A 25,243-nucleotide genomic window follows, 5' to 3' on the forward strand; every position below is an offset into this window, starting at 1 on the left:
TCCTATAATAATAATTTTGTAAGTCATTTGAGTTCTTCTAAAGATTAAAACAGACTAAAATATAAATCTAAACAAGAATCTTAATAATTATTAACACTATTTTCTTAGAACTATTTGCAAAGGAAAAAATCACAATATTGCTCGGGCACCCTCCTTACTATTCAGTGTTCCCAATTGCCTCTCAGGTCCATTAATTGTTCTGACTTTTAAATTTGATACATTCAGGAAATAATAAAAAATAAAATGTTTTCTGCAATGACATTGTAGATGAGAGCAAAAAGCTAGCTCTTTTTCTCAAAGCAGGTAATTAAATACCAGTCTTGATATATATATGTATATAATTTCTAATTACTTATTACAACTTTGTTATTAAGGCTGACGTTTCAGAAGAACAATTACAAAAGAAGACTGAAGAACAAACTTACCAAGCACCAGAAAAATCTCAAGGTAAAAAGATTCTGTTTTGGAAGATGAAAATGTGAATAATTATGTGTTCCCATGATATAAATAAATAAGGGGAGAACATTATTAAATATACAAACAACTTGTTAGGGAGTCACTGGATAGCATACAAATATAACAACAATTATATAAAAATTAACTTGGTGGGCCGGGCACGGTGGCTCACGCCTGTAGTCCCAGCACTTTGGGAGGCCGAGGCGGGTGGATCACGAGGTCAGGAGTTCGAGCCCAGCCTGACTAACCCTATCTCTATTAAAAATACAAAAATTAGCCTGGCATGGTGGTGCGTGCTTGTAATCCCAGCTACTCAGGAGGTGGAGGCAGGAGAATCGCTTGAACCTGGGAGGTGGAGGTTGCAGTGAGCCAAGATCACACCACTGCACTCCAGCCTGGGTAACAGAGTGACACTTCATCTCAAAAAAAAAAAAAAAAAAAAAAAAAAAAAAAAAAAAAAAAATTGGTGAGTTATCATTATATTACTTAGAGAATCGATTTTAACTAAGATCTGTGTAAAGGGGAAGTGGTAGCTTTATCTCAAGCAAATAATAGTAGGTGGCATTATGAATTCTTAATATGACACCCAAAATTAATCTGAGCATAACAGGAAAAAAGATGATTTCCGTATACATAATATTTTTGCTAGGTTATTTAGGTGTTTGATATATTATACGGTTAAAAGCAAAGATAATTTTTTTCTTCCTTTCCAACATATGTAATGTTAGTATTCAATCCATATTTTATTGCATTGACCTAAACTTAAATTTTTTTTTATTATTATACCTTAAGTTCTGGGATACATGTGCAGAACGTGCAGGTTTGTTACATAGGTACACATGTACCGTGGTGGTTTGCTGCACCCATCAACCCGTCATCTACATTAGGTATTTCTCCTAATGCTATCCCTCCCCTAGCCCCCATCCCCAACAGGCCCCGGTGTGTGATGTTCCCCTCCCTGTGTCCATGTGTTCTCATTGTTCAACTCCCACTTATATGTGAGAACATGTGGTGTGTGGTTTTCTGTTCTTGTGTTAGTTTGCAGAGAATGATGGTTTCCAGCTTCATCCATGTCCCTGCAAAGGACATGAACTCATCCTTTTTAGGGCTGCATAATATTCCATGGTGTATATGTACCATATTTTCTTTATCCAGTCTATCATTGATGGGCATTTGGGTTGGTTCCAAGCCTTTGTTATTGTGAACAGTGCCACAATAAACATACATGTGCATGTGTCTTTATAGTAAAATGATTTATAATCCTTTGTATATACCCAGTAATGGAATTGCTGGGTCAAATGATATTTCTAGTTCTAGATCCTTGAGGAATCGCCACATTGTCTTCCACAATGGTTGAACTAATTTAGACTCCCACCAACAGTGTAAAAGCATTCCTATTTCTCCACATCCTCTCCAGCATCTGCTGCTTCCTGGCTTTTTAATGATCACCATTCTAATTGATGTGAGATGTTATCTCATTGTGGTTTTGATTTGCATTTCTCTAATGACCAGTGGTGATGAGCTTTTTTTCATATGTTTGTTGACTGCATAAATGTCTTCTTTTGAAAAGTGTCTGTTCATATGCTTCACCCACTTTTTGATGGGGTTGTTTGTTTTTTTCTTGTAAATTTGTTGAAGTTCTTTGTAGATTCTGGATATTAGCCCTTTGTCAGATGGATAGATTGCAAAATTGTTCTCCCATTCTGTAGGTTGCTGGTTCACTCTGATGGTAGTTTCTTTTGCTGTGCAGAAGCTCTTTAGTTTAATTGGATCTTATTTGTCAATTTTGGCTTTTGTTGCCATTGCTTTGGTGTTTTAGTCATATAGTCTTTGCCCATGCCTATGTCCTGAGTGATATTGCCTAGGTTTTCTTCTAGGGATTTTATGGTTTTAGGTCTTACGTTTAAGTCTTTAATCCATCTTGAGTTAATTTTTGTATAAGGTATAAGAAAGGGATCCAGTTTCAGTTTTCTGCATATGGCTAGCACTTTCCCAACACCATTTATTAAATAGGGAATCCTTTCCCTATTGCTTGTTTTTGTCAGGTTTGTCAAAGATCAGATGGTTGTAGATGTGTAGTGTTATTTCTGAGGCCTTTGTTCTGTTCCATTGGTCTATATTTCTGTTTTGGTACCAGTACCCCGCTGATTTGGCTACTGTAGCCTTGTAATATAGTTTGAAGTCAGGTAGTGTGATGCCTCCAGCTTTGTTCTTTTTGCTTTTACTTTTAAAACAAAATTAAATGGTCATGGTGTAGGATACAGGAGCAACACTCTTCTGTTGTGCTTTGAAGTGGGAATGCCTGTAACTGTTTGACCTGTGATGATCCATTATCTGAGCTAAATATTCATTATTATCTAAAGACGTTGTCTTTTATCCCAGCAGTCAAGTTGAACTGAATTAATCATGTTAAAATTTTCAAAATATGAAGTATACATAACATAAAATATATCATTTTAACCATTTTTAAGTATACAATTCAGTGGCATTAATTACATTCACAGTGTTGTGCAAACATCACTAACATCTATTTCCACAACTTTTCATCACCCCCAAAGGAAACTCATTAAGCAATAACTCTCATTCCCTGCATTTTCCTCCATTTTGGGTTGCTGTAACAGAATACCACAGACTGGCTAATATAAAGAAAAATTTATTTTTTACAGTTCTGAAGGCTGGGGAGTCCAAGGTCAAGGGACCTGCCTCTGGCTACAGCCTTCTTGCTGCATCATCGCATGGCAGAAGGCAGAAGGGTGAGAGAGCATGAGAGAGCAACAGAGAGAGGAAGGGGGACAAACTCAGTACCCTACTTAGTGATAACTAACCCCCTCCTACAATAATGGTATTAAGCTATTCGTGAGGATGAAGCCCTCATGACCTAATTATGTCTTAAAGAGCCTAACCCTCAACATTGTTGCAGCAGGGATTAAGTTTCTAGTATATGAACTTTAGGAGACACGTTTAAATCAAAGCACACACTGATTTGTATTCTGTAACTGCTGAATTTGTATGTTAACTCTTATGTTTTTGTGTGGAACCTTTGAAATTATATATATATGAATCATCTGTGAATAAAGATAGTTTTACTTCTTCTTTTCCAATTTGTATGCCCTTTGTTTCTTTTTATTTTCTAATTTCTCTGGCTGGATCTTTTAGTACAATGTTGAATAACAGTGATGAAAGCAGATGTGCTCATTTTTTTCCTTAAGAGGAAAATTTTCAGTCTTTCACAATTGGATACTGCTATGGTTTGAATGTAAACTCTAAAAGTTCATGTGCTGGAAACTTGGTCCCCGTTGTAGCAGTTTGAGAGGTGGAACCTTTGGGAGTTGATTGGGGTCATGGAGGCCTTGCCACATGAATAAATTAATCCATTCATAGATTACTGGGTTATCAAGAGAATGGGTCTTTTATAAAAGCAAGTTTGTCTGTCTCTTGTGAGCCTCTTCGCCATGTGATGCCCAGAATAGCCTCAGCAGTCTGCAGAGAGTCCCCACCAGCAAGGAGACACTCCTCCGATGTAGCTCCTCAGCTTTGAAATCCCCAGCCTTCAGAACTGTAAGAAATAAATTTCTTTTCTTTACAAATTACCTAGTCTCAGGTATTCAGTTATAGCAATAGAAAATGAACTAAGGCAGGTATGTTAGATGTGGGTTTTTATAAATGTACTTTATCATGTTGTGGAAGTTTTCTTCTATTCATAGTTTTTTGAGAGTGTTTTTTAAACTATGAAATGGTAACAGATTTTGTCACGTGCATTTTTTTGAATCAATTGAGATGAAATGATCATGTGTTTTTTTCCATTGTTCTATTAATGTGGTGTATTATACTGAATGGTTTTCCTAGTTTGAACCACACTTTCATTCCTGGGATAAATCCTACTTGGTCTTGGTGTATGATTCTTTTAATATGCCATTAGTCCATTTTCTAGTATTTTTGAGAAGTTTTACATCTGTATCATAAGGATATTGCTCTGTATGTTTTTAAAAATAATGTCTTTTTCTGGTTCTGGTATCATGGTGATGTTGGTCTTATTTTGTAAGTTTTACCTATTCTTTTATTTTTTGGAAGAGTGTGAGGAAGATTGGTGTTAAATCTTCTTTAAATGTTTCATAGAATTCATCAGTGAGGCCATCTGGTCCTAGACATTTCTTTGTTGAAAGGTTTATGATTATCAGTTCAATTTTTTTTACTAGTTATAGGTCTATTCAGATTTTCTTTTTAAAATTTTTAGTTCATAATTTTTTTCTGGATACATAGTTGGTATATATATTTATGGGGAATATCAGGTATTTTGATACTGCATATAATGTGTAATACTCACAGTAGGGTGAATGGGGTATCCATCAACTCAAGCATCTATCCTTTGTGTTACAAATAATCCAATTTTACTTTCTTAGTTATTTTAAAATGTATAATTAAATTATTATTGACTATAGTCACCCTGTTGTGCCATCAAATACTAGATCTTACTAATTCTTTCTGTTTTTGTGTACTCATTCTCATTTCCCCCACTATGCTTACCAGCCTCTGGTTAACCATCCTTCTACTCTCAATCTCCATCCATGAGTTCAATTGTTTCAATTTTTAGCTCCCACAAATAAGTGAAAACATGCAGTTTGTCTTTCTGTGCCTGGCTTATTTCACTTAACATAATGTCCTCCAGTTCCATCTATGTTGCACATAAACAGGCTCTCATTCCTTTTATGGCTGAATAGTACTCCATTGTGTGTATGTACCACATTTTCTTTTTCTTTATTCATTCATCTGTTGCTGGACACTTAGGCTCCTTCCAAATTTTGGCTATTTCATTATTTTGAAAGGTCTAAGACTTGTTTTGTGGCCTAATGAATGGTCTATGCTTGAGAATAATCCATGTGCTGAGGAGAAAAATGTGTATTCTGGTGCCCCTGAAAGAAGCGTTCTGTAAATATCTATTTAGTTTATAGTGTAGATTAAGTACGAGGTTTCTTTGTTGATTTTCAGTCTGGATGAGCTGTCTAATGCTGAAAGTGGGGTGTTGAAGTCTCCAGCTATTATTGTATTTGGGTCTACGTCTTTCTTTAGCTTTAATAATATTTGCTTTATAAACTGTGATGTTCCAGTTTTGGGTGCATATATATTTACAATTGTTATATTCTCTTGCTAAATTTACCCCTTTATCATTATATAATGTTCCTCTTTATCTCTTCTTATAGTTTTTATCTTGAAATGTATTGTGTCTGATATAAGTGTAGCTACTCCTGCTGATTTTTTTGCACAGAATATGCTTTTTTTCGTCCCTATGCTTTCAGTCTATGTGTATCCTTACAGGTGAAGTGTGCTTTTTGTACACAACCAATCATTGGATATTGATTTTTTGTAAATCTATTCAGCTACTGTGTATCTTTTGATTGGACAGATTAGTCTATTTACATTCAGTGTTGTTATTGATTCTAAGGACTTACTCTTCCGATTTTGTTATTGCTTTTCTGGTTGTTTTGTGGTCTTCTCTTCCTTCTTTCCTCCCTTTTTGTCTTCCTTTCAGTGAAGGTGATTTTCTCTGGTGACATGTAGTAATTACTTGCTTTTTATTTTTTGTGCGTCCATTGTATATATTTTTAGGTTTGAGGTTACCATGAAGCTTGCAAATCATATAACCCATTATTTTAAACTGACGATGACTTAACACTGATTGCACGAGCAAACAACAACAAGAACAACAACAAAAAGCAAGCAATAAGGAAACTAGCAAAAACTCTACACTTTACTTCATCCCCCTGTTTTTTAACTTTTTGAGTTTTCTCTTTATGTTTTATTGTTAACTATGTCCTGGAAAGTTGTTGTAGTTCTATTTATTTTTAATTGGTTCATTATTTAGTCTTTCTACTTAAGAGTATTTTACACATCATAATTATAGTGTTACACTATTCTGTGTTTTTCTATCTCCTACTACCTGTGAGTTTTATACCTTCAAATGATTTCTTATTGTTCATGAATGTCCTTTTCTTTCAGATTGAAGAACTCTCTTTAGCATTTCTTATAGGACAGGTCTGGTGTTGATAAAATCCCTCAGCCTTTGTTTGTCTGGGAAGGTCTTTATTTTTCCTTTATGCTTACAACATATTTTGCCAGATATAATATTCTAGGGTAAAAGTCCTTTTCCTTCAGCTCTTTGAATATGTCATACTACTCTCTCCAGGTCTGCAAGATTTTCACTGAAAAGTCTGCTGCCAGATGTATTGGAGCTCCATTGTATGTTGTTGTTTTCCCTCTTGCTGCTTTTAGGATTCTTTCTTTATCGTTGACCTTTGAGAGTTTGATTATTAAATGCCTTGAGGTAGTTTTTTTTGGGTTAAATCTGCTTCTATAACATTCTTGTTCTTAAATATTGATCTCTTTCTCTAGGTTTGGGAAGTTCTCTGTTATTATCTGTTTGAATAAATTTTTACCCCATCTCCCTCTTTCTACCTCTTCTTTGAGGCCAATAACTCTTAAATTTGCCATTTTGATGCCAATAATCCTTAAATTTGCTTTTTTTGGCCTTTGCAGCTAATAACACTTAAATTTTCCCTAATTTATAGATCTTATAGGCATGCTTCATTGTTTTTTATTCTTTTTTCTCCTCTGACTGTGTATTTTCAAATAGCCCGTCTTGAAACTCGCAAATTTTTTCTTCTGCCTGATCGGTTCTGCTATTAAGGACTCTGATGCATTATTCAGCATGTTCATTGCATTTTTCAATTCTAGAATTAGGGAAAATTTAATTCTAGAATTATGGAAAATTAAGTGTTACTAGCTGCAATGTCAAAAAGGGCAAATTTAAGGATTATTGGCATCAAAATGGCAAATTTAAGAGTTTTTGTTAGTTTCCTTTTTGCTTGTTTGTTTGTGCAATCAGTATTATCATCAGTTTAAAATAATGGGTTATATGATTTGCAAGCCTCATGGTAACTTCAAATCTAAAAATATATCAATGGATACACAAAAAATAGAAGCAAGTAATTACTATATGCCACCAGAGAAAATCACCTTCACTAAAAGGCAGAGGAGTCTCACCAGGACCACCACAGGCCCATGGGGAGCACTGCCAGGGTGTTGTCTATGTTTATTTAAGGACCAAGGGCTCTTTAGTTAGTTTTTGGTGAATGCTGCCAGGCTTGGGATTCACCCTTCAGGGCAGCAGTCTCCCATCTGTTCCAGGGTACGTCCAGAAATGCCATCTAAGAGCAAAGGTCTGGAACTGGAGACCTCAAGAAAACACTTGGTGCTCTTTCTCACTCTGAGCGAGATGGTACCTAAGCTGTTTTTTGGTTCTTATGAAGGTCCATTTTTTGTGTAGATAGTTGTTAAATTTGGTGTTCATGTGCAGAGGACTATTTGTGGAAGATTCTATTTATAGTCATCTTGCTCTACTTCCTCTATTGTTCAGATTTTCTATTTCTTCATAATTCAGACTTGGTAGGTTGGCGTTTCTACAAATTTATTCATATAACCTTGGTAATCCAATTTTTGTTGTACAGTTGTGCATTGTATTTTCTTATAATCCTTATTAATTTATAAAATTATAATGTTTATTTTTCATTTCTGATTTTGTTAAGTCGTCTCTCTCTTTTATTCAATCTAGCTAAATGTCTCAATTTCATCAGCCTTTCCAAAGAACCAATTCTTGATTTCATACATTTTACCTATTATGTTTCCATTTACTTCATTTATCTCTGATCTTACCTTTGTTAATTTTCCGCCAGCTTTGGGTGTAGGTTGTCCTTCCTTTTCTAGTTTTTTTAAGGCATAAAGTTAGGTTGTTTATTTGAGATTTCCTTTTAATGTGTGTCTACAGCTGTAAATTTCATTTTTGGTACAACATTCGCTGCATCTTATAAGTTTTAGGTAAATTTTTATTTTTGTTTTCGTTTGTCTCTCTCTCTCTCTATATATATTTATATTTTATTTTACTTTAAGTTCTAGGGTACATGTGGACAACGTACTGGTTTGTTGCATATGTATACATGTGCCATGTTAGTGTGCTGTACCCGTTAACTTGTCATTTACATTAGGTATATCTCCTAATGCTATCCCTCCCCCCTCTCCCCACGCCCTGGCAGACCCTGGTGTGTGATGTTCCCCACCCTGTGTCCATGTGTTTTCATTGTTCAGTTTCCACCTATGAGTGAGAACATGCGGTATTTGATTTTCTGTTCTTGTGATAGTTTGCTGAGAATGATGGTTTCCAGCTTCATCCATGTCCCTATAAAGGACATGAATTCATTCTTTTTTATGGCTCCATAGTATTCCATGGTGTATATGTGCCACATTTTCTTAATCCAGTCTGTCACTGATGGACATTTGGGTTGATTCCAAGTCTTTGCTATTGTGAATAGTACCACAATAAACATACGTGTGCATTTGTCTTTACAGCAGCATGATTTATAATCCTTTGGGTATATGCCCAGTAATGGGATGGCTGGGTCAAATGGTATTTCTAGTTCTGATCCTTGAGGAATTGCCACACTGTCTTTCACAGTGGTTGAACTAGTTTACAGTCCACCAACAGTGTAAAAGTGTTCCTATTTCTCCACATCCTCTCCAGCACCTGTTGTTTCCTGACATTTTAATGGTCACCATTCTAACTGGTGTGAGATGGTATCTCATTGTGGTTTTGATTTGCATTTCTCTGATGGCCACTGATGATGAGCATTTTTTCATGTGTCTGTTGGCTGCATAAATGTCTTCTTTTGAGAAGTGTCTGTTCATATTCTTCACCCACTTTTTGATGGAGTTGTTTGATTTTTTCTTGTAAATTTGTTTAAGTTTGTAGATTCTGGATATTAGCTCTTTGTCAGATGGGTAGCTTGTAAAAATGTTCTCCTATTCTGTAGTTTGCCTGTTCATTCTGATGGTAGTTTCTTTTGCTCTGCAGAAGCTCTTTAGTTTAATTAGATTTTATTTGTCAATTTTGGCTTTTGTTGACAATTTTTTTGTTGTCAATTTTGGCTTTTGTTGACATTTGGCTTTTGTTGTCATGAAGTCCTTGCCCATGCCTATGTCCTGAATGGTATTGCCTAGGTTTTCTTCTAGGGTTTTTATGGTTTTAGGTCTAATATTTAAGTCTTAAATCAATCTTGAATTGATTTTTGTATAAGGTGTAAGGAAAGAATCCAGTTTTAGCTTTCTACATATGGCTAGCCAGTTTTCCCAGCCCCATTTATTAAATAGGGAATCCTTTCCCCATTTCTTTTTTTTGTCAGGTTTGTCAAAGATCAGATGGTTGTAGATGTATGATATTATTTACGAGGGCTCTATTCCATTCCACTGGTCTATATCTCTGTTTTGGTACCAGTACCATGCTGTTTTGGTTGTAGCCTTGTAGTATAGTTTGAAGTCAGGTAACGTCATGCCTCCAGCTTTGTTAATTTGGCTTAGGATTGTCTTGGCAATGCATGCTCTTTTCTGGTTCCATATGAACTTTAAAGTAGTTTTTTCCAATTCTGTGAAGAAAGTCATTGGTAGCTTAAAGGGGATGGCATTGGATCTCTAAATTACCTTGGAAGTATGGCCATTTTCATGATATTGATTCTTCCTATCCATGAGCATGGAATGTTCTTCCATTTGTTTGTGTCCTTTTTTATTTCATTGAGCAGTGGTTTGTAGTTCTCCTTGAAGAGGTCCTTCACATTCCTTGTAAATTGAATTCCTCGGTATTTTATTCTCTCTGAAGCAATTGTGAATAGGAGTTCGCTCATAATTTGGCTTTCTGTTTGTCTGTTATTGGTATATAGGAATGCTTGTGATTTTTGCACATTGATTTTGTATCCTGAGACTTTGCTGAAGTTGCTTATCAGCTTAACGAGATTTTGGGCTGAGAAGATGGGGTTTTCTAAATATACAATTGCGTCATCTGCAAACGGGGATAATTTGACTTCTTCTTTTCCTAATTGAATACCCTTTTTTTCTTTCTTTTGCCTGATTGCCCTGGCCAGAACTTCCAACACTATGTTGAATAGGAGTGGTGAGAGACGGCATCCCTGTCTTGTGACAGTTTTCAAAGTTGTTTCAGTTTTTGCCCATTCAGTATGATATTGGCTGTGGGTTTGTCATAAATAACTCTTATTATTTTGAGATACGTCCCATCAATACCTAGTTTATTGAGAGTTTTTATCATGAAAGGCTGTTGAATTTTGTGAAAGGCCTTTTCTGCCTCTATTGAGATAATCATGTGGTTTTTGTCTTTGGTTCTGTTTATATGCTGGATTACATTTATTGATTTGCATATGTTGAACCAGCCTTGCATCCCAGGGATGAAGCCCACTTGATCGTGGTGCATAAGCTTTTTGATGTGCTGCTGGATTTGGTTTGTCAGTATTTTATTGAGGATTTTTGCATCGATGTTCATCAGGGATTTTGGTCTAAAATTCTCTTTTTTGTGTGTGTCTCTGCCAGGCTTTGGTATCACAATGATGTAGGCCTCATAAAATGAATTAGGGAGGATTCCCTCTTTTTCTATTGATTGAAATAGTTTCAGAATGGAACCAGCTCCCCTTTGTACCTCTGGTAGAATTTGGCTGTGAATCCATCTGGTCCTGGACTGTTTTTGGTTGGTAGGGTGTTAACTATTGCCTCAGTTTCAGAACCTGTTATTGGTCTATTCAGGGATTCATCTTCTTCCTGGTTTGGTCTTGGGAGGGTGTATGTGTCCAGGAATTTATCCATTTCCTCTAGATTTTCTAGTTTATTTGTGTAGAGGTGTTTATAGTATTCTCTGATGGTAGTTTATATATCTGTGGGATTGGTGGTGATACCCCCTTTATCATTTGATATCATCTATTTGATTCTTCTCTCTTCTTTATTAGTCTTGCTAGTGGTCTATCAATTTTGTTGATCTTTTCAGAAAACCAGCTCCTGGATTCATTTTTTTGAAGGTTTTTTTGTGTCTCTATCTCCTTCAGTTCTGCTCTTAGTTATTTCTTGCCTCCTACTAGCTTTTGAATGTGTTTGCTCTTGCTTCTCTAGTTCTTTTAATTGTGATGTTAGGGTATCAATTTTAGATCTCTCCTTTCTCTTGTGGTCATTTAGTGCTATAAATTTCCCTTTACACACTGCTTTAAATGTGTCCCAGAGATTCTGGTATGCTGTATTTTTGTTCTCATTGGTTTCAAAGAACATCTTTATTTCTGCCTTCATTTCATTATGTACCTAGTAGTCATTCGGGAGCCAGTTGTTCAGTTTCCATGTAGTTGGGCGGTTTTGAGTGAGTTTCTTAATCTTGAGTTCTATTTTGATTGCTCTCTGGTCCGAGAGACAGTTTGTTATAATTTCTGTTCTTGTACATTTGTGGAGGATTGCTTTACTTCCAATTATGTGGTCAATTTTGGAATAACTGTGATGTGGTGCTGAGAAGAATGTATATTCTGTTGTTTTGGGGTGGAGAGTTCTGTAGATGTCTATCACGTCTGCTTGGTGCAGAGCTGAGTTCAATTCCTGGATATCCTTTTTAACTTTCTGTCTCGTTGATCTGTTTAATATTGACAGTGGGTTGCCAAAGTCTCCCAATAATATTGCTTGGGAGTCTAAGTCTCTTTTTAGGTCTCTCAAGACTTGCTTTATGAATCTGGGTGCTCCTGTGTTGGGTGCATATATATTTAGGATAGTTAGCTCTTCTTGTTACATTGATCCCTTTACCATTATGTAATGGCCTTCTTTGTCTCCTTTGATCTTTGTTGGTTTAAAGTCTGTTTTATCAAGAGACTAGGATTGCAACCCCTGCTTTTTCTTGGTTTTCCATTTGCTTGGTAGGTCTTCCTCCATCCCTGTATTTGAGCCTATGTGTGTCTCTGCACATGAGATGGGTCTCCTGAATACAGCACCCTGAGGGTGTTGACTCTTTATCCAGTTTGCCTGTCTGTGTCTTTTTATTGGAGCATTTAGTCCATTTACATTTAAGGTTAATATTGCTATGTGTGAATTTGATCCTGTCATTATGATGTTAGCTGGTTATTTTGCTCATTAGTTGATGCAGTTTCTTCCTAGCATCGATGGCCTTTACAATTTGGCATGTTTTTGCTGTGACTGGTACCATCTTTCCATGTTTAGTGCTTCCTGCAGGAGCTCTTTTAAGGCAGTCCCGGAGGTGACAAAATCTCTCAGTATTTGTTTATCTGTAAAGTATTTTATTTCTCCATCACTTATGAAGCTTAGTTTGGCTGGATATGAAATTCTGGGTTGAAAATTCTTTTCTTTAAGAGTATTGAATATTGGCCCCCATTCTCTTCTGATTTGTAGAGTTTCTGCCAAGAGATCTGCTGTTAGTCTGATGGGCTTCCCTTTGTGGGTAACCCAACCTTTCTCTCTAGCTGCCCTTAACATTTTTTCCTTCATTTCACCTTTGGTGAATCTGACAATTATGTGTCTTGGAGTTGCTCTTCTCGAGGAGTATCTTTGTGGCGTTCTTTGTATTTCCTGAATTTGGATGTTGGCCTGCCTCACTAGGTTGGAGATGTTCTTCTGGATGATATTCTGAAGAATGTTTTCCAACTTGGTTCCATTCTCCCTGTCACTTTCAGGTACACCAATCAAATGTAGATTTGGTCTTTTCACATAGTCCCATATTTCTTGGAGGCTTTGTTCATTTCTTTTTACTCTTTTTTCTTAAAACTTCTCTTCTCACTTCATTTCATTCATTTGATCTTCAATCACTGATACCCTTTCTTCCATTTGATCAAATCGGCTACTGAAGCTTGTGCATGTGTCACATCGTTCTTGTGCCATGGTTTTCAGCTCCGTTAGGTCATTTAAGGACTTCTCTACACTGTTTATTCTAGTTAGCCATTTGTCTACTCTTTTTTCAAGGTTTTTAGCTTCTTTGCGATGGGTTTGAACATCCTCCTTTAGCTCAGAGAAGTTTGTTATTACCAATTGTCTGAAGCCTTCTCTCTCTACTCATCAAAGTCATTCTCCGTCTAGCTGTGTTCCATTGCTGGCAAGGAGCTCCATTCCTTTGGAGGAGAAGAGGTGTCTGATTTTTAGAATTTTCAGCTTTTCTGCTCTGGTTTCTCCCCATCTTTATGGTTTTACCTACCTTTGGTCTTTGATGATGGTGACGTACAGATGGGGTTTTGGTGTGGTTGTCCTTTCTGTTTGTTAGTTTTCCTTCTAACAGTCAGGACCCCCAGCTGCAGGTCTGTTGGAGTTTGCTGGAGGTCCACTCCAGACCCTGTTTGCCTGGGTATCACCAGTGGAGGCTGCAGAACACCAAATATTGCTGCCTAATCCTTCCTCTGGAAGCTTTGTCTCAGAGGGGCACCTGGCCTTATGAGGTGTCAGTTGCCCCCCTCCTGGGAGATGCCTCCCAGTTAGGCTACTTGGGGGTCAGGGACCCACTTGAGGAGGCAGTCTATCCATTCTCAGATCTCAAACTCTGTGCTGGGAGAACTGCTACTCTCTTCAAAGCTGTTAGACAGGGACGTTTAAGTCTGCAGAAGTTTCTGTTACCTTTTGTTCAGCTATACCCTGACCCTAGAGGTGGAGTCTACAGAGGTAGGCAGGCCTCCTGAGCTGCGGTGGGCTCTACCCAGTTTGAGCTTCCTAATATTGGGGTACGGTGGTTTTTGCTTACATGGATGAATTAGCTGCTTTGTTTACCTACTCAAGCCTCAGCAATGGCGGACGCCCCTCCCCCAGCCTCACTGCTGCTTGCAGTTCATCTCAGACTGCTGTGCTAGTAGAGTAAGGCTGCCTGGGTTATATCCCACACCCTCCAAGCTGGGTGCGGGATATAATTTCCTGGTGTGCCATTTGCTAAGGCCATTGGAAAAGAGCAGTATTAAGGTGGGAGTGTCCCGATTTTCCAGGTGTTGTCTGTCACCGCTTCCCTTTGCTAGAAAGGTAATTCCCTAACCCCTTGTGCTTCCTGGGTGAGGCGATGCCCCGCCCTGCTACGTGGGCTGCACCCACTTGTCTGGCAAGCCCCAGTGAGATGAACCTGGTACCTCAGTTGGAAATGCAGAAATCACCCATCTTCTGTGTAGTTCACACTGGGAGCTGAAGACTGGAGCTGTTCCTATTCTGCCATCTTGGCGGCCCCCTGTCTCAAGATATTTTCTGATTTATCGTTTGATTTATTGTGGGACCCATTGGTAGTTTAAGAGCATTTTGTTTAAGTTCAACATATTTGTGAATTTAAATTTTCCATCTATAATTTCTAGTTTTTAAAAATTAGATTAGAAAAGGTACTTCATATTTATTTTAATTTCTTAATATTTATTAAGACTTGTTTTGTGTCCTAACATATGGTCTTTCCTACAGAGAGTTCCATGTACACTAGAAAAAATTGTGTATTTTGCTGATGTTGGGTGGAGGGTTCTGCATATATCTGTTAGGTGCAGTTGGGCTATAGTGTTGTCCAAATCAAATATTTACTTACTGCTCTTCTCTGTGCTTGTTGTGTCCATTATTAAAAGAGAAGTATGTATATCTCCAACTATAATAGATCTGTCTATTTCTCCCTTCAACTGTGTCAGTGTTTGGTTCAGATATTTTGGGACTCTGCTGTTTGTTATATATGTTTTTAGTTGTTTTATCTGCTTGATTCATTGACCTTTTTATTAGTATTTACTGCTCGTCTTTGTTGTAACAGTTCTTGGCTTAAAGTCTGTTTTGTTTGATATTAGTGTAGCCATGCTAGATTTTTTTTGTTATTACTTGTAGAGGATATCTTTCTCCATCTCTTCACTTTCAATCTTTTTGTGTCTTTGCATCTAAAATGAGTCTCTTATACATAGCATATCATTGGGTCATGTATGTATGTATGTGTTTAAAATATTTTGTCAATTTCTGTCTAGATTGGAGGTTTAATCCACTTAATATTATTACTGTTAAGGGGAACTTGCTTTTGTCATTATTATGTTTCTTTTCAGTATGTTTTAAGCCATTTCCCTCTCATTTCCTCCATTAGCATCTTCATTGTGTTTCATTGATTTTTTTCATAGTGTAACATTTTTTATTCTCCTCTCATTTTCTTTTGCATATGGTTTTTGATTTTTTGTGGTTAATATGGGGATTATATTTAACACTTTAAACTTATAACAATTTGATTTGATACTTTAAAATTTTTATTTCAATAATATTGGGGTACAGTGGTTTTTGCTTACATGGATGAATTATACAATGGTGAAGTGTGAGATTTTAGTGCACCTGTCACCTGAGTAGCATACATTGTACCAATATGTAGGTTTCTAAACATCTTGCCTATTCCCACCTTTCTTTTTGTATATGGTAAGAGATAGGGATAGAGTTTCATTCTTCTACATATGGTTATTCAGGTTTCCCAGAACCATTTATTGAATTCAACCAATTTATGTTTTTGTTTGGTTTGTTGAAGATCAGTTTGTTTTAGGTATTTAGCTTCATTACTGAACTCTCTATTCTGTTCCATTGGTCTTTCTATCTACTTTTATACCAGTACCATGCTGTTTCGGTTAATATAACTTTGTATGCTCTTTTTTGTTCCATATTAATTTTAGGATTTTTTTCTGATTCTGTGAAAAATGATGTTGGCATTTTGATAGGAATTTCATTGATTCTGTAGATTAGGCAGTATGGTCATTTTTATGATATTGATTCTTCTAATCCATGAGCATGGGATGTGTTTTCATTTGTTTATATCATATGTGATTTCTTTCAGCAGTATTTTATAGTTCTCCATGTAGAGCTTTTTTTTTTTTTTTTTTTTTTTTTTTTTTTTTTTTTTTTTGCAGCTATTGTAAAAAAGATTGAGTTCTTGATTTGAGTCTCGGCTTGGTCATTGTTGGTGTATAGCAGTGCTACTGATTTGTGTACATTGATTTTGTAACCTGAGACTTTACTGGATTCATTTATCAAATATAGGAGTCTTTTTGGAGGAGTCTTTAGGCTTTTCTAGGTATATGATCATATCATTGGCAAACAAAAATAGTTTGACTTCCTCTTTTCCAATTCGGATGCCTTTTTTCTTTTTCTTGCTTGATTGCTCTGGCTAGGACTTCTCCAACTTAATTTTAATAGCCTAGAGAACCTCTGCTCGAGACTGCTCAATTCCCTGCAGCCTGTATCTAATGACAAAATTACATCTTTATATGTTGCATACCCAATAATGGTGCAAAATTATTTCTTATTAATTTGTCTTTTAAATAATGCAGGAAGTAAAAAGTGAAGTTACAGATAAATGATACAATAATATTGGCTTTTGTATTTGTACATATAGTTATCTTTACCAGGAAACTTTATTTCTTCATATCACTTTGAGTTACTACTTAGTGTGCTTTGATTTCAACCTGAAGGATCTCTTTTATATTAACTGTCTCATGATCATGACCTCCCTATGTTTTTCTGGGAACATCTTAATGTTCTCTTCATTTTTGAAGGACAGCTTTGCCAGGTATAGAATTCTTTTTTTTTAATTTTTTTTATTATTATTATACTTTAAGTTCTAGGGTACATGTGCATAACGTGCAGGTTTGTTACATATGTATACTTGTGCCATGTTGGTGTGCTGCACCCATCAACTCGTCAGCACCCATCAACTCCTCATTTACATCAGGTATAACTCCCAATGCAATCCCTCCCCTCTGCCCCCGTCCCCATGATAGGCCCCGGTGTATGATGTTCCCCTTCCCAAGTCCAAGTGATCTCATTGTTCAGTTCCCACCTATGAGTGAGAACATGTGGTGTTTGGTTTTCTGTTCTTGTGATAGTTTGCTGAGAATGATGGTTTCTAGCTGCATCCATGTCCCTACAAAGGACACAAAGTCATCCTTTTTTATGGCTGCATAGTATTCCATGGTGTATATGTGCCACATTTTCTTAATCCAGTCTGTCACTGATGGATATTTGGGTTGATTCCAAGTCTTTGCTATTGTGAATAGTGCCACAATACACATATGGGTGCATGTGTCTTTATAGCAGCATGATTTATAATCGTTTGGGTATATACCCAGTAATGGGATGGCTGGGTCATATAGTACTTCTAGTTCTAGATCCTTGAGGAATCGCCATACTGTTTTCCATAATGGTTGAACTAGTTTACAATTCCACCAACAGTGTAAAAGTGTTCCTATGTCTCCACATCCTCTCCAGCACCTGTTGTTTCCTGACTTTTTAATGATTGCCATTCTAACTGGTGTGAGATGGTGTCTCATTGTGGTTTTGATTTGCATTTCTCTGATGGCCAGTGATGATGAGCATTTTTTCATGTGTCTGTTGGCTGTATGAATGTCTTCTTTTGAGAAGTGTCTGTTCATATCCTTTGCCCACTTTGTGATGGGGTTGTTTGTTTTTTTCTTGTAAATTTGTTTGAGTTCTTTGTAGGTTCTGGATATTAGCCCTTTGTCAGATGAGTAGATTGCAAAAATGTTCTCCCATTCTGTAGGTTGCCTGTTCACTCTGATGGTAGTTTCTTTTGCTGTGCAGAAGCTCTTTAGTTTAATTAGATCCCATTTGTCAATTTTGGCTTTTGTTGCCATTGCTTTTGGTGTTTTAGATATGAAGTCCTTGCCCATGCCTATGTCCTGAATGGTATTACCTAGGTGTTCTTCTAGGGTTTTTATGGTATTAGGTCTAACATTTAAGTCTCTAATCCATCTTGAATTAATTTTCGTATAAGGAGTAAGGAAAGGATCCAGTTTCAGCTTTCTACTTATGGCTAGCCATTTTTCCCAGCACCATTTATTAAATAGGGAATCCTTTCCCCATTTCTTGTTTTTCTCAGGTTTGTCAAAGATCAGATGACTGTAGATGTGTGGTATTATTTCTGAGGACTCTGTTCTGTTCCATTGGTCTATATCTCTGTTTTGGTACCAGTACCATGCTGTTTTGGTTACTGTAACCTTGTAGTATAGTTTGAAGTCAGGTAGCGTGATGCCTCCAGCTTTGTTCTTTTGACTTAGGATTGTCTTGGCAATGCGGGCTCTTTTTTGGTTCCATATGAACTTTAAAGCAGTTTTTTCCAATTCTGTGAAGAAAGTCATTGGTAGCTTGATGGGGATGGCATTGAATCTATAAATTACCTTGGGCAGTATGGCCATTTTCACAATATTGATTCTTCCTATCCATGAGCATGGAATGTTCTTCCATTTGTTTGTGTCCTCTTTTATTTCACTGAGCAGTGGTTTGTAGTTCTCCTTGAAGAGGTCCTTCACATCCCTTGTAGTTGGATTCCTGGGTATTTTATTCTCTTTGAAGCAATTGTGAATGGGAGTTCATTCATGATTTGGCTCTGTGTTTGTCTGTTACTGGTGTATAAGAATGCTTGTGATTTTTGCACATTAATTTTGTATCCTGAGACTTTGCTGAAGTTTCTTATCAGCTTAAGGAGATTTTGGGCTGAGACAATGGGGTTTTCTAACTATACAATCATGTCATCTGCAAACAGGGACAATTTGACTTCTTCTTTTCCTATCTGAATACCCTTTATTTCTTTCTCTTGCCTGATTGCCCTAGCCAGAACTTCCAACCCTATGTCGAATAGGAGTGGTGAGAGAGGGCATCCCTGTCTTGTGCCAGTTTTCAAAGGGAATTTTTCCAGTTTTTGCCCATTCAGTATGATACTGGCTGTGGGTTTGTCATAAATAGCTCTTATGATTTTGAGATACGTTCCATCAATACCGAATTTATTGAGCGTTTTTAGCATGAAGGGCTGTTGAATTTTGTCAAAGGCCTTTTCTGTATCTATTGAGATAATCATGTGGTTTTTGTCTTTCGTTCTGTTTATATGCTGGATTACGTTTATTGATTTGCGTATGTTGAACCAGCCTTGCATCCCAGGGATGAAGCCCACTTGATCATGATGGATAAGCTTTTTAATGTGCTGCTGGATCCGGTTTGCCAGTATTTTATTGAGGATTTTTGCATCAATGTTCATCAGGGATATTGGTCTAAAATTCTCTTTTTTTGTTGTGTCTCTGCCAGGCTTTGGTATCAGGATGCTGTTGGCCTCGTAAAATGAGTTAGGGAGAATTCCCTCTTTTTCTATTGATTGGAATAGTTTCAGAAGGAATGGTACCAGCTCCTCCTTGTACCTCTGGTAGAATTCAGCTGTGAATCCATCTGGTCCTAGACTTTTTTTCGTTGGTAGACTATTAATTATTGCCTCAATTTCAGAGCCTGGTATTGATCTATTCAGGAATTCCGCTTTTTCCTGGTTTAGTCTTGGGAGAGTGTAAGTGTCCAGGAAATTATCCATTTCTTCTAGATTTTCTAGTTTATTTGCATAGAGGTGTTTATAGTATTCTCGGATGGTAGTTTGTATTTCTGTGGTGTCGGTGGTGATATCCCCTTTATCATTTTTTATTGCGTCTATTTGATTCTTCTCTCTTTTCTTTTTTATTAGTCTTGCTAGCGGTCTATTAATTTTGTTGATCTTTTCAAAAAAGCAACTCCTGGATTCACTGATATTTTGAAGGGTTTTCTGTGTCTCTATCTCCTTCAGTTCTGCTCTGATCTTAGTTATTTCTTGCCTTCTGCTGGCTTTTGAATGTGTTTGCTCTTGCTTCTCTAGTTCTTTTAATTGTGATGTTAGAGTGTCAATTTTAGATCTTTCCAGCTTTCTCTTGTGGGCATTTAGTGCTATAAATTTCCCTCTACACACTGCTTTAAATGTGTCCCAGAGATTCTGGTATGTTGTATCTTTGTTCTCATTGGTTTCAAAGAACATCTTTATTTCTGCCTTCATTTCGTCATGTACCCAGTAGTCATTCAGGAGCAGGTTATTCAGTTTCCATGTAGTTGAGCAGTTTTGAGTGAGTTTCTTAGTCCTGAGTTCTAGTTTGATTGCAGTGTGGTCTGAGAGACAGTTTGTTATAATTTCTGTTCTTGTACATTTGCTGAGGAGTGCTTTACTTCCAATTATGTGGTCAATTTTGGAATAAGTGTGATGTGGTGCTGAGTAGAATGTATATTCTGTTGCTTTGGGGTGGAGAGGTCTGTAGATGTCTATTAGGTCTGCTTGCTGCAGAGATGAGTTCAATTCCTGGATATCCTTGTTAACTTTCTGTCTCGTTGATCTATCTAATGTTGACAGTGGGGTGTTGAAATCTCCCATTATTATTGTATGGGAATCTAAGTCTCTTTATAAGTCTGTAAGGACTTGCTTTATGAATCTGGGTGCTCCAGTATTGGGTGCATATATATTTAGGATAGTTAGCTCTTCATGTTGAATTGATCCCTTTACCATTATGTAATGGCCTTCTTTGTCTCTTTTGATCTTTGATGGTTTAAAGTCTGTTTTATCAGAGACTAGTATTGCAACCCCTGCTTTTTTTTGTTCTCCATTTGCTTGGTAGATCTTCCTCCATCCCTTTATTTTGAGTCTATGTATGTCTGCATGTGAGATGTGTTTGCTGAATACAGCAAACTGATGGGTCTTGACTCTTTATCCAGTTTGCCAGTCTGTGTCTTTTAATTGGAGCATTTAGTCCATTTACATTTAAGGTTAATATTGTTATGTGTGAACTTGATCCTGCCATTATGATATTAACTGGTTATTTTGCTCGTTAGTTGATGCAGTTTCTTCCTAGCCTCGATGGTCTTTACATTTTGGCATGTTTTTGCAATGGCTGGTACTGGTTGTTCTTTTCCATGGTTAGTGCTTCCTTTAGGATCTCTTGTAAGGCAGGCCTGGTGGTGACAAAATCTCTATGCATTTGCTTATCTGTAAAGGATTTTATTTCTCCTTCACTTATGAAACTTAGTTTGGCTGGATATGAAATTCTGGGTTTAAAATTCTTTTCTTTAAGAATGTTGAATATTGGCTCCCCACTCTCTTCTGGCTTGTAGAGTTTCTGCCGAGAGATCTGCTGTTAGTCTGACGGGCTTCCCTTTGTGGGTAACCCGACCTTTCTCTCTGGCTGCCCTTAAGATCTTTTCCTTCATTTCAACTTTGGTGAATCTGGCAATTATGTGTCTTGGAGTTGCTCTTCTCGAGGAGTATCTTGTGGCGTTCACTGTATTTCCTGAATTTGAATGTTGGCCTGCCCTACTAGGTTGGGGAAGTTCTCCTGGATGATATCCTGAAGAGTGTTTTCCAACTTGGTTCCATTTTCCCCCTCACTTTCAGGCACCCCAATCAGACGTAGATTTGGTCTTTTTACATAATCCCATACTTCTGCAGGCTTTGTTCATTTCTTTTTCTCCTTTTTTCTTTAGGTCTCTTCTCGCTTCATTTCATTCATTTGATCCTCAATCGCTGATACTCTTTCTTCCTGTTGATCGAATCAGTTACTAAAGCTTTTGCATTTGTCACTTATTTCTCGTGTCATGGTTTTCGTCTCTGTCAATTCGTTTATGGCCTTCTCTGCATTAATTATTCTAGTTATCAATTCTTCCACTGTTTTTTGAAGATTTTTAGTTCCTTTGCGCTGGGTATGTAATTCCTCCTTTAGCTCTGAGAAGTTTGATGGACTGGAGCCTTCTTGTCTCATCTCGTCAAAGTCATTCTCCATCCAGCTTTGATCTATTGCTGGCAATGAGCTGCATTCCTTTGCAGGGGGTGATACACTCTTATTTTTTGAATTTCCAGCTTTTCTGCCCTGCTTTTTCCCCATCTTTGTGGTTTTATCTGCCTCTGGTCTTTGATGATGGTGACGTACTGATGGGGTTTTGGTGTGGGTGTCCTTCCTGTTTGTTAGTTTTCCTTCTAACAGTCAGGACCCTCAGCTGTAGGTCTGTTGGAGATTGCTTGAGGTCCACTCCAGACCCTGTTTGCCTGGGTGTCAGCAGCAGAGGCTGCAGAAGATAGAATATTGCTGAACAGCGAGTGTACCTGTCTGATTCTTGCGTTGGAAGTTTCCTCTCAGTGGTGTACTCCACTGTGTGAGGTGTGGGGTGTCGGTCTGCCCCTAGTGGGGGATGTCTCCCAGTTAGGCTACTCAGGGGTCAGGGACCCACTTGAGCAGGCAGTCTGTCCGTTCTCAGATCTCAACCTCCATGTTGGGAGATCCACTGCTCTCTTCAAAGCTGTCAGACAGAGTCGTTTGCATCTGCAGACGTTTCAGCTGCTTTTTTTGTTGTTGTTGTTTTTGTTGTTGTTTAGCTGTGCCCTGTCCCCAGAGGTGGAGTCTACAGAGACAGGCAGGACTCCTTGAGCTGCTGTGAGCTCCACCCAGTTCGAGCTTCCCAGCCACTTTATCTACTTAAGCCTCAGCAATGGCGGGCGCCCCTCCCCCAGCCTCGCTGCTGCCTTGCCAGGAGATCGCAGACTGCTGTGCTAGCAATGAGGGAGGCTCCTTGGGCGTGGGACCCTCCCGGCCAGGTGTGGGATATAATCTCCTGATGTGCCCGTTTGCTACGATCCTTGGTAGAGCACAGTATTGGGGTGGGAGTTACCTGATTTTCCAGGTGTTGTGTGTCTCAGTTCCCCTGGCTAGGAAAAGGGATTCCCTTCCCCCTTGTGCTTCCCAGGTGAGGCGATGCCTCGCCCTGCTTCAGCTCTCGCTGGTTGGGCTGTAGCAGCTGACCAGCACCGACTATCCCGCACTCCCTAGTGAGATGAACCCAGTACCTCAGTTGAAAATGCAGAAATCACCTGTCTTTTGTGTCGCTTGCGCTGGGAGTTGGAGACTGGAGCTGTTCCTATTCGGCCATCTTGCTCTGCCCCCCTAGAATTCTTATTTGATTTTTTTTTTTCTTTTAATGCCTTAAGTGGATCATCCCACTGCCTCTGGCGTCCACAGTTTCTGATGAGAAATTGGTTGTTAATCTTATTGAGTATCGCTTGTATGTGATAAGTCAAGACTTTCTGGAGCATATTAGCAGGATCTCCGCTCACTGCAACGTCTGCCTCTGAGGTTCAAGTGATTCTCCTGCCTTAGCCTCTTGAGTAGCTGGGACTACAGGCATGTGCCACCACACCAGGCTAATTTTGTATTTTTGATAAGTCGAGGTTTCACTATGTTGACCAGGCTGGTCTCAAAACTCCTGACCTCAAGTGAACCACCCGCCTCAGCTTCCTAAAGTGCTGGGATTACAGGCATGAGCTACCACCCTAAGTTATGTTTTTCTGAATTCACCTTTCTTTTGTTTCCTGTAAACTTTTGACTGTTCTCCAGACTTCTGACAAAGTTGGTTCTGATAGTTTTTGCTTGTGTTTATGTTTTTGTGGGGAGTTCAGGAGCTTGGAGCTTTCTATTCCATCATTTTCTGACTTTGAGAGGTGAAGCCAGCTGGACTTCCTGGGTTGAGTGGGGACTTGAAGAACTTTTCTGTCTAGCTAAAGGATTGTAAATGCACCAGTCAGCACTCTGTGAAAACATGCCAATCAGCACTCTGTGTCTAGCTAAAGGACTGTAAACACACCAGTCAGCACTCTAAAAACACACCAGTCAACATTCTGTGTCTAGCTATAGGATTGTGAATGTGCCAATCAGCATTCTGTAAAAACGCAATAATCAGTGCTCTGTATCTAGCTAAAGGATTGTAAATGCACGAGTCAGCACTCTGTAAAAATGCACCAATCAGCGCTCTGTGTCTAGCTAAAGGATTGTAAACACACCAGTCAGCACTCTGTAAAATGGACCAGTCAGCACTCTGTGAAATGGATCAATCAGCAGGACTTGGGTGGGGCCAAATAAGGGACTAAAAGCTGGCCACCCAAGCCAGCAGCAGCAACCTGCTCTGGTCCCCTTCCACACTGTGGAAGCTTTGTTTTTTTACTCTTCACAATAAATCTTGCTGCTGCTCACTCTTTGGGTCTGCACTACCTTTATAAGCTGTAACACTCACAGCGAGGGTCTGCGGCTTCATTCCTGATGTCAGTGAGACCATAAACCCACCGGAAGGAACAAACAACTCTGGATGTGCCACCTTTAAGAGCTGTAACACTCACTGTGAAGTTCTGCGGCTTCACTCCTGAAGTTAGCGAGACCAGGAACCCATTGGAAAGAAGAAACTCCAGACACATCTGAACATCTGGAGCAACAAACTCCAGACACACCATCTTTAAGAGCTGTAACATTCACCGTGAGGGTCCATGGCTTCATTCTTGAAGTCAGCAAGACCTAAGAACCCACTGGAAGGAATAAATTCCAGATGCAGACTTCTGACAGAGTTGGTTCTCATAGTTTTTGCTTGTGTTTTATGTTTTCGTGGGGAGTTTGGGAGCTTGGAGCTTTCTATTCCACCATTTTTTTTTCTGACATCACAATGCCTATTAATATTTAATTGGATTCTACTTTGATATTAATTTTTCCACCTATGCTTAATTTGTATTTTTTTTTTTTTTTGCCTCATATACTTTTTCCTTTCTTAGAATTCTGCTCTGTCACTTACTAATGATGTGACCTTGGGAAAGTTTCTTAAGCTCTCTTTACCTCAGATTCCTTATCTAAAATGAAGATCAAGTAAGTTAATATAAGTTGAGTAACTTAATGTAGTTAAAGTGTTCAGAACAGAGTCTGCCGTATCATCATCATTCATATTTCTTTTTTTAGCTTGTTTATGTTTTTGATACATAATATCTGTACATGTGGCATTTGGATTTATGCATACAATGTGTAATGATAAAATCAGGGCCTTTAGGACATTCATCTCCTCAAACATTTATCATTTCTTTGTGTGAGAACATTTAAAATCTTATGGGCTATTTTGAAATATAAAATATTTTATTAATATAGTCTTCCTACTGTGCTATCACACACTAGAGCTTATTCCTTTTACCTAATTTTGTGTTTTAACGCATTAGCTAATGTCGCTTCATTCTCCCACCCCTTCCCAGGCTCTGGTAGCTATCATTGTAACTATATCCCCATGAAATCCCCCCCCCACCATTTTTTTTCTTTTTTAA

The 25,243-nt window shown here is 38.0% G+C and overlaps 1 protein-coding gene across 22 annotated transcripts in view; it reads left to right on the plus strand.

Annotated features, from left to right (window-relative positions):
* Positions 1 to 25,243, plus strand: part of CCDC7 (coiled-coil domain containing 7) — a 440,951-nt gene that overhangs the window by 145,924 nt on the left and 269,784 nt on the right. For all 22 annotated transcript variants that reach the window (XM_050804671.1, XM_050804673.1, XM_050804674.1 and 19 more), the window contains one exon: positions 375 to 447. In XM_050804671.1, coding sequence (XP_050660628.1) covers positions 375 to 447 — 73 coding nt within the window. The remainder of the gene's footprint in view (positions 1 to 374; positions 448 to 25,243) is intronic.

Source organism: Macaca thibetana, chromosome 9 (genome assembly GCF_024542745.1).
Source record: "Macaca thibetana thibetana isolate TM-01 chromosome 9, ASM2454274v1, whole genome shotgun sequence".
In the NCBI taxonomy this organism is placed as follows: Eukaryota; Metazoa; Chordata; class Mammalia; order Primates; family Cercopithecidae; genus Macaca; species Macaca thibetana.